Raw genomic sequence first — 12,996 nt, forward strand, 5'->3', positions numbered from 1 at the left:
TTCCAATGCACGTGACAAATATTTTAAATAAAAATAACACCAGTTTACACAATACTAAGGTACTCGTTTAGGAACACAAAACTTAGATTCTAATGAGGCAGGTTCAGTCTTACACCTAGTATCACAGCTATTTGCTTCAAAACAAAAAGAATTGGGTGCACGGCATAGCCCCCTCACAGCATGAGCCGCCCCACCTCCTCCGCGTTCATGTCGCCGTCGTCGGTGTGGTGTCTCAGGGGCAGCGCCAGGTCGCTCGAACTCGCCGGCCGGGGGGGCATTCTGTACAAACAGACGCGGAGGCGTTAAGTTTCCGGCAAGGAGGCGCCTCTCTTCGGTTAGGTTGGGTTAGGTTAGGTTAGGTGGGGTTCGCTACTCACCCTAGTCGCGTCTGGCGCGTGTTGAGCGAGGGCGCCGACGGCCGCCCCCAGGAGGCGGGCAAGGCCGGCGAGCTGATGCGCAGGGGGGACGCGACGTACCGCGGCGGGGGCGGTCTTGGAGTCGCCGCGGTGGCGGCCTTGGCCTTGGCGGCGTGGCGGTTCGGCGCGACCAGGACGGGGCCGTCGTCCGTGAGGACGGAGTAGGCCGGCCCGGCCTGGGCGTGCTGGCGCTGCAGCAGCGAGTACTCCTCCGGGACGTCGTCGTCGTCGGCGAGCAGCACGTGCGGCAGCCGGCCGCGCGTCGTGGAGGCCGTGGAGGCCCCCGTCGCCAGGCTGGTCTTCTCCACGGCGCCGGGGTCCGCCAGGATGCTCCGCGCCATGTCGGACTTGGACCGCGGCGGCAGCGAGGACTGGCTGAGGCCGTAGCTGGCGAGGCCCCCGTGGACGTGGTGTCCGGGACCGTCCTGGCGGTCGTCGGCCGGGGCGTCGCCGAGCACGTACTCGTCGTCGTCCTCGCGGGGGACGTTCCTGCTGCAGCGCAGCGCGTAGTCCTCGTTGCGGCGGTGCAGCGGCGGCGGCGGGTGGCACGCGGCGCACACCGTGTCGTGCGTCAGCGTGCACTCCTTGGCCACGAACAGGCCGGCGCCGCAGCGCGAGCACAGCAGGCAGGCGGCGCGCGCCGAGTGGTGCGCCGAGAAGGTCTCGCCCTCGCGGCAGGGCGTGCAGGCCGTGTCGCGGTACTGGCCCTCTCGCCCGCCGACACCGCCCACGCAGCGCCGCTCCACCCCCCAGCCCGGCGGGCAGCGCGCGCAGCGCACCGCCGCGGAGGACGACGACGACGACACCCAGGGTGCATGGCGGGCGCGCCGGCACTGCAACAGGACAACAAGGGCAACGTCAGCAAGGAAGACCGCGTCTCGTGTCTCGTTTACCTCGCTGAGTCGAAAGTACAGTCGTAGCAGACTCCTGCAACACCTACTCTACTTAAGACTCTGACTGTTCAGGCACGGCCCCTGCGAGAAAGACATTCCTCCCCGATCGGCACCCTCGAACCCGAGCCCTCGTGACACACAGACAGCCTGCCACCTGTTCCAACTGATTTTAAAAACGCACTCGAGCTCTCCCAGGCGATCGAGTTCTGCCCTCCACCCTGCTGCCCCATTGCGTGCCGCTGTCTCTCTCGCACTCGTGGGGCGTCCCGGGGGGTGCGAGAGAGACAGAGCGCCCGCCTGTCGCCGTGGGACTCTTCGCCAGGTGCGCACGGGCGGCAGATTAGGCGGGATTTATGATTTGTGACGTCGCGATGGGGGATGGGGGTCGGGGATCGGAGAGAGAGAGAGAGAGAGAGAGAGAGAGAGAGAGAGAGAGAGAGAGAGAGAGAGAGAGGAGAGGGAGAGAGAGAGAGAGAGGAGGGAGAGAGAGAGAGAGAGAGAGACCACAATGGGGCGTCCTTTCGACACGTCCTCCGAGTAAAGAACCCGCTGAGCAGCCAGCCGAGTAGAGAAACGGCCAATGCCACCTGCATAGGCCGACATAGGCTGATCCCGAAGATTTCGTCGCTCTGTCTCTCTCGCACCTGTACGGTGCACCCCACCCCTGCGAGTGCGAGAGAGACAGAGCTTGGAGCGCTTACGCCCGAAGCGCACGGCACAATGGGCAAGGTGTACTGTATCGCCTGGCAGTATCAAGTGTCTCGTCTTTTCCAGAAAGTCTGCACTCCACCGCGCTCCTCCCCACCTGTTCTCTCTCTCCCTTCCGCCCCCCTCTCTCCTGTCCGTCATTACCACACCGCAACAACAAACGGAAGAAAGGGATGGCCCGTTGGCGGCCGGAAAGACCGGAAGTGTCGCACTAGAGCCGCTTCCGGTGGCCGGGCCGCCCTGCCGCACGCACGCGGAATAATAATAATAATAATAATAATAATAACAATAAAACAAAAACAATCTACAACAAAAAACGACGAAAAGAGGAGAGCGGCAGGTATTAAAAAGACATTGAAGGAGGGCGGCGCGGCGGAGTGAGTGAGAGAGTGAGTGAGTGAGTGAGTAGCACTTCCGTTCCCACCACCTGTGCAGACGCGCGCGGTTGTTGCAGTTCCTCTTTGTCGGCCGAATGAATGAGAGAGAGAGAGAGAGAGAGAGAGAGAGAGAGAGAGAGAGAGAGAGAGAGAGAGAGAGAGAGAGAGAGAGAGAGAGAGCAAATTAGGAGAGGGAGGGACAGCAAACACCCGGCCGGTGTTTCCGAGCGCCACCTTATCGCGGTATGCAAAATTGCATCATCACAGGGGCGTGCAGGTGGGGCAGCCTTCTCTCTCGCACTCGTGGGGCGTCCCGCTAGTCCCGCATGGGTGCGAGAGAGACAGAGCGCCAGAGCGAGGCGTCGCGAGGGCGTCGCGGCGTGACGCGTTGGCACTCACTCACTCCCTCATTTACAACCACCGAGTGATGAGTCACTGGCTACACTCTAGTCTGGAGGGTTTGAACTCTGGATTCTCGCTCGAACGGCAATCCATGTCGGTAAGTAAGGCGTCGAGTGTTTGATCTGCGTCCTATTTGAAAAGGGAGATGAGAATTTCAAAGGTACAGAGGCCTCCGGAGACCTCTCCTTCTTTTCTCAAGTCGTTGAAGGATGAAGACGCTGCGCACGTTTAAACAGCGCTCAGTTTGCTTAGGGCCTTCGGGGGCGTGGCGGCGTGGCTGCGGTGTGCTCGCTCGCTCCTTGTCGAGGGTCACTGCGGGGCAACCAGCAGCAGCAGCAGCAGAGGCACCAGAGGTGAGGAGGAATGGGAAACGACCCGAAAATAATGGGTACGTTTCAGCGGTGGATTAATCCCATGTCGCCCGGGGCCCTCCTTGCCCCCGCCGCTGCGCCCCCGCGCCCCCCGCGCCCGCTTCGGGCCCGAGGCGCTCTGGTTGGAAGCACCTGCCGCCCTCAGCGCCGCCGCCACCGCCGCCGCCTCGCTGACCGAGTAGGAGTACTACAGTGTAGGAACTCGTTGATGGTGTCGCCAGGCTGACAGCTGCTCCGCTGCTCCGTTGCTGCGGCACCAGTTTTCGACCCAAAAAAAGGAAACAAGAAACGATGAAGGCCCTGAGGAAGTCCAGCTGGCGGCTGGCCGGCCGCAGAGCCTGATTTTAGTCCTTTCCCACACCGGTGTGCCCTGCTTGGCTGATTCCGAGCAGCGGCTCTGTCTCTCTCGCACCCCTGCGGGGCGCGCCATGAGTGCGAGAGAGACAGAGCGACGCAAGCACTCGGCTGCGGCATGTCCTGCTGGTCAATAAAGACGATAAGGGGACGATCTCGATGTCTCAATATTAGACCCGTGTGCTGTCGACCTGACGGTGGGAAGGACCGGCGGGGCTTTATCTTTCTTCGAGGCTCGTCCACGTTCAGACTTTGGACAAAAACAGAGGGCCGCAAGGCACCACACTCACAAAAAAAAAATCCCCCCAAATTTTTTAAAATTAATTTTCGTTGCGATTCCTGACGGTGTGTCTCGCAGCGACGATGACCACAATGGGGTGCAGGATGGCCGTGGTCCCTCCCCTCCCACGCACGCACGCACTGCCACACGTCGCTCTGTCTCTCTCGTACCTGTAGGAAAAGCCCCATGGGTGCGAGAGGGACAGAGCGACGAAAACGGCTCTGCGATGCGAATGAAATGTGTCGCACTGCAGGCCGTCTCGCTCGCGCGACAAAGACCCGCCGGGAGACGGCGCATTTTTATTTTTCCCACAGGGCTGGTCCGCCACTTGCTGAATGGACCATTGTGACTTTCGGATGCTGCGTGCTGGGCTGCGTGCACCCGGCGCAGCTGCCACCGGCCCGGCTCCTTACCTGCCGCGCTCATCCGCCCCGCCCCGCCCCGCCCCGCGCGCCACGCTTACAATGACACCCCCGACCCCGCCCGACCCGGCCGTCGAGGAGACTCGGTCAAATTCCAGATTGGCTGACATTTCTTCGTTCCGGGTTCAGACAGTCAGACAGACTCGGCCACGCACTCGGAGCGAGACGAAAGGGAAGTTCCACACGGGAAGGAAGACCACAGGTTCCACGACAAGCAAAGGCTATCTTCTGCTGGACAGGTTCAGGGTGAAAAATTCCAAGTTCAAGCTCCGTGATCTGACAACGGGTTTGAACCGCGCTGGGAGACTCAAACGCCGGTGGCCGCCAAACGTACCGCCAGACGAGTGCTCGACGTTTCACAGTGGATTTGCCAGAAGACCGGTGGAGGCGGCCAAACCTCTAGACGCGTTTTGAGCGCCAGAGTCGCTAAATAGGCCTCGAACCGAACGTGTGACCCCACCAATGGATTCCTCGTTCGGAGAGCAGTCCATTGGTGGGGTCACTCGTTCGGTTCGAGTCCTGTTTAGCGACTCTGGCGCTCAAAACGCTTCTAGAGTTTTGGCCGGCTCCCCCGTGTGTCGTGCAGTGCAAGTGCCTCACCTGCGCGGGGCCGAGCAGCAGCAGCACGCCGGCGAGGGTAATCCAACAGGCGAGTCGCGGCGCCTCCATGTCCTTGGCCAGCCTTGATGCGCGTTGGTGGCCGTTGGTGGCCGTTGGTGGCACCGGGCACTACTTCCAACTCCCGAGCGAGCTTCGCGATGGCTCTGCCGCACGACGTGTCCTACGTGACCGCGTCCGCACCGAGCGCCGTCCTGGAGGGGACTGGCGGACAACGGCTGGCGGCCCCGGCGGCCCTGGTGGCTCAATGCCGATCCAGACGATGCCCGATGACGGCATGGGAGCGCTGGAGGCCCGGGGGCTGAGGCTCCCTGTCTCCCCCCTCCCCCACCCGCCGCCTTCCAGGTGATCCAGGTGCACAACGCAGCGCCCGCCCCCTCCCCCCACCCCCGCCGGGAGCCCCCATCGTGTGAACGGGAGATCGGTTGGGAACCACATCAGAAGCAGCGCTGCTACCGCCTCACAGTGGGCCAGAAGACCGGTGGAGATGGACAAAAGTCCAGAAGCGTTTTGAGCTCCAGAGTCGCTTAACGGGACTCGAACCGAGCGTGTGACCCCACCAATGGATTGCTCTGCGAACGAGGAATCCATTGATGGGGTCACACGTCCGGTTCGAGGCCTGTTTAGCGACTCTGCAGCTCAAAACGCGTCTAGACTTTTGTCCGCCTCCACCGGTCTTCTGGCCCACTGTGCACCTGCCCCTTTCTGTGTGCCCCCCCCCCCTTTTTTGCATGCGTGGGCGTGCGTGCGACGGACTTGCCCTTCTGGCCCGAGTCCTCTCTTTCATCCGTTCCTTCATTCTCGCCATTTTCATTTATTCTTCGCCTCTGACGGGAGAAGCAGCCTTATCTGCTCGGGGCTGATTCGTGTCTGTCGCGATACACTGTAGGTATCAACGGGGTGCCGCCAGCGGCGATCCTGGCCAATCTTGGCTCCATAATCTGCCTTTTGTTCGGGACTTTGGGACTTGGGCCTTCCCTTTGTTGGCTTCTCCGGAACGGAGACCGCATTCGGTGACAACAAAGAACCGCCCACCACCCCTTTTAAAAAGGTTTATAGTTGATTTAAAAAAAAACGTTATGTTTGTTTAAAATTTTGGAAAAGTTTAATGAATCATTCTAGACAAAGGACAGCCCGCACAGCTGCGCTAGGCTGCGCTAGCGAGGCGAATGCTTCCTTGCAGCTTGCACACCTGCCCCTTCTCGTCTGTCCGGTCCGAGCCCTTTTGGCCCTTCAGGATCTCGGTTTACTACTTCGGCGGCGTGCCCAACCTCTCTCTCTCTCTCTCTTTCTCTCTCTTTCTCTGCCCGCCGGGCCCGCTGCGGGTGCGACGGAGAGGGAAGGCTGCCGTGTTGGTGGAGGGAAAGGGGTGGAGGGTAAGCGCCAAGCCGGGGACGCTGTAATCATGTTACTCGCCTGTTTCACGTATGGGCAGCACGCCCCGGGGGCCCACACTGTAAACGCCAGTCATTATGGCCACGACGCACTGGCGCCCCGGCCACAACCAGAAGCTAAAAATGAAAATTCCAACATCTTTCAAAAAATTATGATTGAATCCTCTGTTTCGTACTTTTAGCCAACTTCTTGTGGTGTGGTGGGTTTAATTGAGGGAATGTAGTAAATGAGAAGACAATTGTAGTAAATCAACACAATTCCTCAATTTCATTAAGCCCTTAAAATACACAATCAGCTGATGTAAACATATGATTTCACATTCAATAATTATGCCACTTAACTCTCATTATGTAAAAAATTCATGAGGTAAACTTATTGAGAGAATAACAGGTTTAAAGAAGGAAACATTTGAGAGTATCATTCTTTTTTGGAGCAAGGTACAGTCCGGTCCGGGAAGATGGAAGTTAGCGACACAGAATGACTGAAGCCATTGGAGAGAAAGGACAAGGACAGAACTAATCTGTTAAAATTTAAGGCCCTTGCACCAGACTGATGAAATTTTACATCATTAGACGCACAGACCGATATTTCTGTGGTTCTTAATGCAGCCATCTGAAAAGTAGTTTTAGATACAGTAATATCAGGGGGTAGAAACAATAGCACAGCTTCTAGCCTCATGCGATAGCAAACTCTTTTTTCTCAAAGATCCTCCAAAACTTCTCACCAAATTGCATTAGCTCAAAAGAGTGCTTGCTTCCACATGGGACTATCTGTTTCGCTATTGTTCCTATCCAATAGTGGTGTCATACAGGAAAAGGAACCACATCACATAAGCAGTTTATCAAGCATTGAGTATTTAACCAAGAAGTAAGGAATGCAACGTATGCCCACGTCATTTGGAAATCATGCCTGTTTAGTTATGTAGCCGGAACATTGATTGAAAGGTGAAGTTATTCTCACTCAGTTCCATTTTCAATGTGCTGTATTATGCTAATCCACCCTATAAACGACTAAATCTTTTGGTAACTGTGGTTAACAGTTGACCCATTATATACCAATATAATACTTCGTCAGTGACTGATCGATCATGATAACGATCATGATCATGATAATGATCATGGTAACTGTCAGTCGAGTTGCAATAGAACTTCAATAACCAGGTGCTATTGACAAGAAATTTTCTTTGAGAAACCGAATAGAAATGTTTGGCCCCATTCAATTGTAGACAAAATGAAAATGTGTAACTCATGAGAAAGGCCAGTGTGCCGTCATCATTAAAAGGGATGCAAGTGGCAAGTTTCAGCACCTCAGGACAGGGTTAGAGACATTTGTTTGCAACAAAAAGTGAAATGGCAACCACCAAAAATGATGTCAACAAATTTAACAGGAAACAAGGCATCACAATTAGCCAAATTTACGTCATTGTGAGCTTTCACACGTTCCTATAGGGGACAATCCTTGTCACCCTCTAACATGATCAAGATATGGACAAAGGTTCTCATTTCAACTAAAAGTACAGATGCTAACTCTAATAAAACTGAAAAGCACACTGGGATTTCAAACTACCCACTTTAACCAAGAAATAAAGTTAAGGAAAGAAGGCTCAAAGGTTAATTTCATAGGTCAAGAGTTGGAATGATGGAAGGATATTTCTACAACATAAATGGACAGCATTCGCAGTGTTAACTCAAGTCCACCAGCTTTTGCTCCCACTGCTAGGCAAGGTAAAAACTTTGGAACTTCCTTTTACTTTCTAAATGCTACGTGGAATTCATTGCTATATCATTGCATCCTTCACCACATGGCTGGACAAAGCAGCAGAGAACTACCACCACAACATGATTTTTAAAAAAAAAAACAACTAAAAATAACAAGAACACAAAACAACATAAGTAGACTAGAATCTCAAAATCATTTTCTTTTTGTAAGTAAGTGGAGATAAAAGTGTAACAAGAAAATGAATGCTGCTTAATATTAATTAATAGTCTTTGAAGTAAGATGACTTTAAATGAAATTTAACAGTCTTTTGGGAAATAGCTAAAGCGCTTCCCAATAAAATGGCAATTACTTTATCACTAAAAACACATGAACTGCTCCAATTTGAAATGGTATTTTGCAGTTATTTCATAAAAGCTACCTGCATAAAATAGGTATCTTAACTGTACACAAATTAAGTGATAAAACATAACTCATTTTGGCTTATATCAACACTCCAAATTCTGAGGTACATAATTAAATAAGAAGGCAGACTATATTAGCCAAAGCATTCACACTCACACTCAAAAAATCATGACCAAATAAATTAATTTATAAATAAATACATAGATAAATAAATAAAAATACATATGTACATACATACATACATACACGGAACACTAAGGACAAAAGTACACGACTATGAACACACTTTGTCATCTTATTAGTGCTCATTTCAGCCTCTAACTCTCTTGCACGCTCTCACTAAGCCCCCACTCTCTTTGGATACATGTGTTGCAAAGCAAAATTAAAAACAAACATTATATGAGATATTGTACTTGTTGAGTTGTGCCATCACATGTATGATGCTTTGCTTCCTTGATCATAAGAACAAAAAAATTGATTTTGATAACCTTGGATGGCAGCAGTGACTCAAAACATTAAAACAAAACACTGTATATGATTGAGTCGCACAAATGTCCTTTGTATGAGTATTGCTCTGAGAATACAGTCCAATGATTGAAAACAGGTGGTGGTTTTTACAGAAGTGAAACCATCAATCAACATTGAAAAACTTTGAAACAAAATTACATATTAACAGTTAAGAGGAAGCAAGCATTGGTTATAGTATCATCCACTAAAAACTTATGAAAACACTTAAATTTATGACAGCATCATCACAGAACGCGCACATACAAAATATACAGAACATTTTTCATCATAGCCAGTAGCTTTACCTATATTTATCACAAGCAAGCTTTCCAACACACCCTTTAATATTTAATGCACATTGTTCTAATCCACATTATGTAAATCATGTTATTTGAACTGCAATGAAAACACAATCTGATATCTGGGATAAAAGCTTTGGTCTGAGGTACCACTCTCTTAGCCAAAATTTTACTTATATATAAATAGGAGTTTCTTGTCCCGTCAGAAGCCTAAACATAGAGGTGGGCATTGTCTTCATTAAAATCTGAAACAAGAAAAAATGACAGACATAGTTAGTATCATCAAGGTATTATGGGATAATGATGAGGATAGGAACACTGCAGCCTAAGACTTTACCTCTCCAACTGAGGTGGCAAGAAGATTGACAATCTTTTCATGAGGTACTGCAACTACACTTTGATTGTTGATTTCTATGATACGATGACCAACTCTAACACCTCCACGCTCAGCAATGCCACCTCTTAGAAGACTGCATATCTATAAAGCAAAAAATTATTTCACATTTCACATTGAACATATTGTTCTAAAGCAACTCAGAAAGATAACTTTTAACTTTGAAGTCTAGCATACCACTCCATTTTGAACACTGAAGCCAAGTTGATACTTTGTCTCAGGCCGTTTGATTTTCACCTCCACAACAGGCGCACATGGGACGACAGTTAGTTTTACCACAGTCTGAGTCTTCGAGTTCTAAACAAAGAAGAAGAATTGAAGAACATTTCTAAAAAGGCAACAAAACTTGAATTTTACATCTTGTAGCACAAATAAATCCAAACTAACCTTGATGTAATTTTGGCAAGTGGAAAGTGGCAACCCTACCAAACTAACTCCATTGATTGCAATAATTTGATCCCCAATATTGAGTTGTCCACAACGAGCTGCTGCACCAGCAGGTGCCAAGTTGGCTATGACTACTGTGGGCAACATGGAACCCCACCCTGATTCCACAATTACAACTCCCAAAATCTCCCCCTTTGCTTTCGGCACAACTACCTAAAAGAGACAAGAAAAAAATAATCAATGGGTATTGTCTTTATAGAGTGTATAGTTACAACAGATAGACACTGATATAATAGTACCTCCTTCTGCATTTCCTTCTTAGCAAACATCTGAAGTTCATCTCCAAAAATTTCTTGAGAGTTTAGTACTTCTTGATAGTCCATTTCTTTCACAAAACTGTTATCCTCTATTCCATTTGCTTTCAGAAACTCCATGTAAGCAACTTGAAATGCTTGCCCAATGGATTGAGCAATAAATTGGGCCTGAATTTGGAAAGATCATATAAGTCCTGGCATCTTAATTGAACATAAATAAAGCACAAGATTTGGTACATACCTCTTCACTTTGAAACACATGACAGATCATTTTAGGGGTACGTGAGAGTTTTGAGTCTGAGTCATCATCTTGTGGCATAAATCGGCGACGTGCCATGAGAACAACCAAGTCACCAATATCCGCAATATATGATATTGTCCGCAATGCATGATCCATCATAATTTCCTGTGCAGAACACTAGTTAGCATTCACAATGATTAAATTCAAGCCAATACACATTTTACAAGTACTTACCTTGAGGTCTGTATTCAAAACCATAATTTTTTCTGTTGAAATGAACAGATCCACTTCTGTGCTAGGCTGTGTTTCCCCATCTGGAGCCTGGACAAACATGAGAATGCAAGCATTTAATGGAAATAAAATGCACTGAGAAACATATCTCTTGACCCAATCATATACATAGAGTGTAGTTTCATAATTCAAGGTGGGATCAAGTCTAAATCAAGTATGGTGCCAGACAAATTGGGTGCTTTCATTAAATAATTTGGGCTCAGCTTATTTGCAGGAAGCAGGAGGTCCCACAGACTGGTGAAAGAATAAAATGGAATTTTACGCTAAGACAATTACTATGAAAGGAAACAAAAATAAAAGGGGTGTAAGGATAGGGAAGATAGACTCCAAGCAAAAAGACACAGAACAAGTAGAGAGCAACAATGAGATCTGAAAAAGTAAATAAAACCAAGGAAAACGCTTTCTTTACTTGCACAAAACAAACTTAAAACAATTTTTTTTATGGTTAAAAGTAAAAAGTGCAAATAGCTGCAAAGTAAATGCAGACTTACCAAAGCCTACAGGGGCAGATAGCAGCAAGAAAAGAGAAACAAACATTGGGTTAATTCAAGTATGTTGTGAGAAACAGATTGAAAAAATGATGAAGACACAATTCCCAGGGCACATTTGAGTTTTGTCAGCACCTTTACATTCGGTGAATGAGTATCAAAACTTACATATCATAACCGAAACACCTATTATGTATTATTAGTATGAGTAGAAAAAAATAATATTTTTACAGATATTAGGAAGCAAAGAAGCAAGTAATTCAGACAGGCAAATCAAACAAATTTTCTATCTGGAAAATTGTGGCTTTTAAACATTTCATGATATTTAGAAATGGTAGACTGTTTCAGTGATTTTAACTTCAACATTCATTGACCATGATCAAGTGCAGCATTTAGTTAATTATTGTGTAAGCAACAACAAATTTAGGAAAGCAGTGATTCCTTGATACAAAATGATGTTTTGAAGTTCAATGAAACTTCTAATGTAATCTAAAATAGTAAGGACAAAATATAAGTAATTGAAGTGAGCAAATGATTTTTAGAAAGCTCTTCAGAAGCAACAAATATGTGAATAGTACAAACACATGCAATAAATTAAAATCAAGGAAATGAAAGCAAAGCTTATTTCCATTCACAAAAAATTAAAATAAGACAAAGTTAAAACAAAAAAAATAGCGGACAAACAGAATACTGTAGTTAAAATGGCGAGTCATATTAAGTTTCTTTCTTTGGGAGCACCTTTGAGAGAGATTGGGGGACGAGGGTAAAATTTAATTGGGAACTAAATACACTGTTTACAGTAAACACATCACACAAACAATGTGTGACAAAGAGGAAAACAACAGCAAGGGAGTCACAGTGGCACAACGCTCAACATACATACCAAGGACTGAATGCTAAAACATTAAATTTCCACATTCTGGGATTTGCACATGTTACTCTGCTTTTTCAAAAACCAAATCTAGAGATCATAATTAATGGAACATCGATAGACATATGTGTATGGATTTGAGATCTAACTATGGGTTCAGCTCCGAAACACCTGCATTAGTGAGAGTTCCACTCCTTTGTCACCACCTCATCAGAATTGAGAAAATCACAATAATAATCACCAAACAAAACAGATTCAAAGAAATCATAAATGCATACACCCACCACAAAACAAAAGACATTGACGGCTCCCTTCGCATCAAGTGTGACAACTATAAAAACTAAGTGATAAACTAAAAATGAATAGGAAGGTGATTAAAAACACGCCATTCACATGACAGTTGGATTGTGAACACTTAGTCCACAAACCTTGATTTTGCTGACGGCTTCCTCCACCATGGTCTTCTTGAGCCTCTTGCGGCGCTTCCTGCCGGTGCCTTCTTCCTCCACTTCCACCGAGCCCATGAAGATGAGGCGGAAGATGGTGCCGGCCGGCAGGGGCGCGTCCAGGTCCAGGTTGTCCAGGTCCGCGTCCATGCGGGGGTGGGGGTGGGGATGTCGGGCCGCCTTGCACGGCGCCTTGCACGGCACCACCGTCAAGCCCGGCCCCGGCCCCGGCCGCGGGCCCAGCCCCAGCCCCCCGCCCCCGCCCCCAGGCAGCGCCGCCCCCGCGCCCGGCCCGACCCACTGGCCCGCCTCCATGAGGGACAGCTGGTCGTCCACGTCACAGTAAGCGGGAGACAGGGGCGCCCCTGGGGGGCCTGGGGGGCCGGGCACGGCGACGGCGG

General features: G+C 49.1%; 2 protein-coding genes across 17 annotated transcripts in view; both read right to left on the minus strand.

Moving 5' to 3' along the window:
* On the minus strand, positions 1 to 6,914 carry LOC117644769. The gene is made up of 3 exons (XM_034384385.1): positions 6,819 to 6,914; positions 378 to 1,084; positions 1 to 279 (listed from the first exon to the last, which is right to left on the minus strand). Exons 1-3 carry the CDS (start codon positions 6,912 to 6,914, stop codon positions 174 to 176), a joined length of 909 nt encoding a protein of 302 aa, XP_034240276.1. The 3' UTR covers positions 1 to 173.
* Positions 6,475 to 12,996, minus strand: part of LOC117644366 — a 30,298-nt gene continuing 23,776 nt past the window's right edge. For 14 of the 16 annotated variants that reach the window (XM_034383748.1, XM_034383757.1, XM_034383761.1 and 11 more), the window contains 8 exons: positions 11,282 to 11,287; positions 10,734 to 10,820; positions 10,500 to 10,664; positions 10,244 to 10,426; positions 9,945 to 10,157; positions 9,735 to 9,854; positions 9,501 to 9,641; positions 6,475 to 9,408 (listed from right to left, as the gene is read on the minus strand). In XM_034383748.1, the coding sequence (XP_034239639.1) occupies positions 9,337 to 9,408; positions 9,501 to 9,641; positions 9,735 to 9,854; positions 9,945 to 10,157; positions 10,244 to 10,426; positions 10,500 to 10,664; positions 10,734 to 10,820; positions 11,282 to 11,287 (987 nt within the window). In that variant the 3' untranslated portion in view covers positions 6,475 to 9,336. The remainder of the gene's footprint in view (positions 9,409 to 9,500; positions 9,642 to 9,734; positions 9,855 to 9,944; positions 10,158 to 10,243; positions 10,427 to 10,499; positions 10,665 to 10,733; positions 10,821 to 11,281; positions 11,288 to 12,996) is intronic. The other 2 variants (XM_034383751.1, XM_034383747.1) reach the window with 1 other exon arrangement.

The sequence above is a fragment of the Thrips palmi genome, unplaced genomic scaffold (genome assembly GCF_012932325.1).
Source record: "Thrips palmi isolate BJ-2018 unplaced genomic scaffold, TpBJ-2018v1 HiC_scaffold_18, whole genome shotgun sequence".
NCBI lineage: Eukaryota > Metazoa > Arthropoda > Insecta > Thysanoptera > Thripidae > Thrips > Thrips palmi.

Excerpts from the sequence above, each read along its gene's own strand:
- LOC117644769 (XM_034384385.1), bottom strand. The coding sequence starts at position 6,914 with ATGAGGCTAGAAGCTGTGCTATTGTTTCTACCCCCTGATATTACTGTA. Across the intron at positions 1,085-6,818 it reads TAAGAACCACAGAAATATCG|GGCGAGACCTTCTCGGCGCA; the intron begins GTCTGTGCGTCT and ends CCCTGCCGCGAG. Across the intron at positions 280-377 it reads ACGCGCCAGACGCGACTAGG|AATGCCCCCCCGGCCGGCGA; the intron begins GTGAGTAGCGAA and ends CTGTTTGTACAG.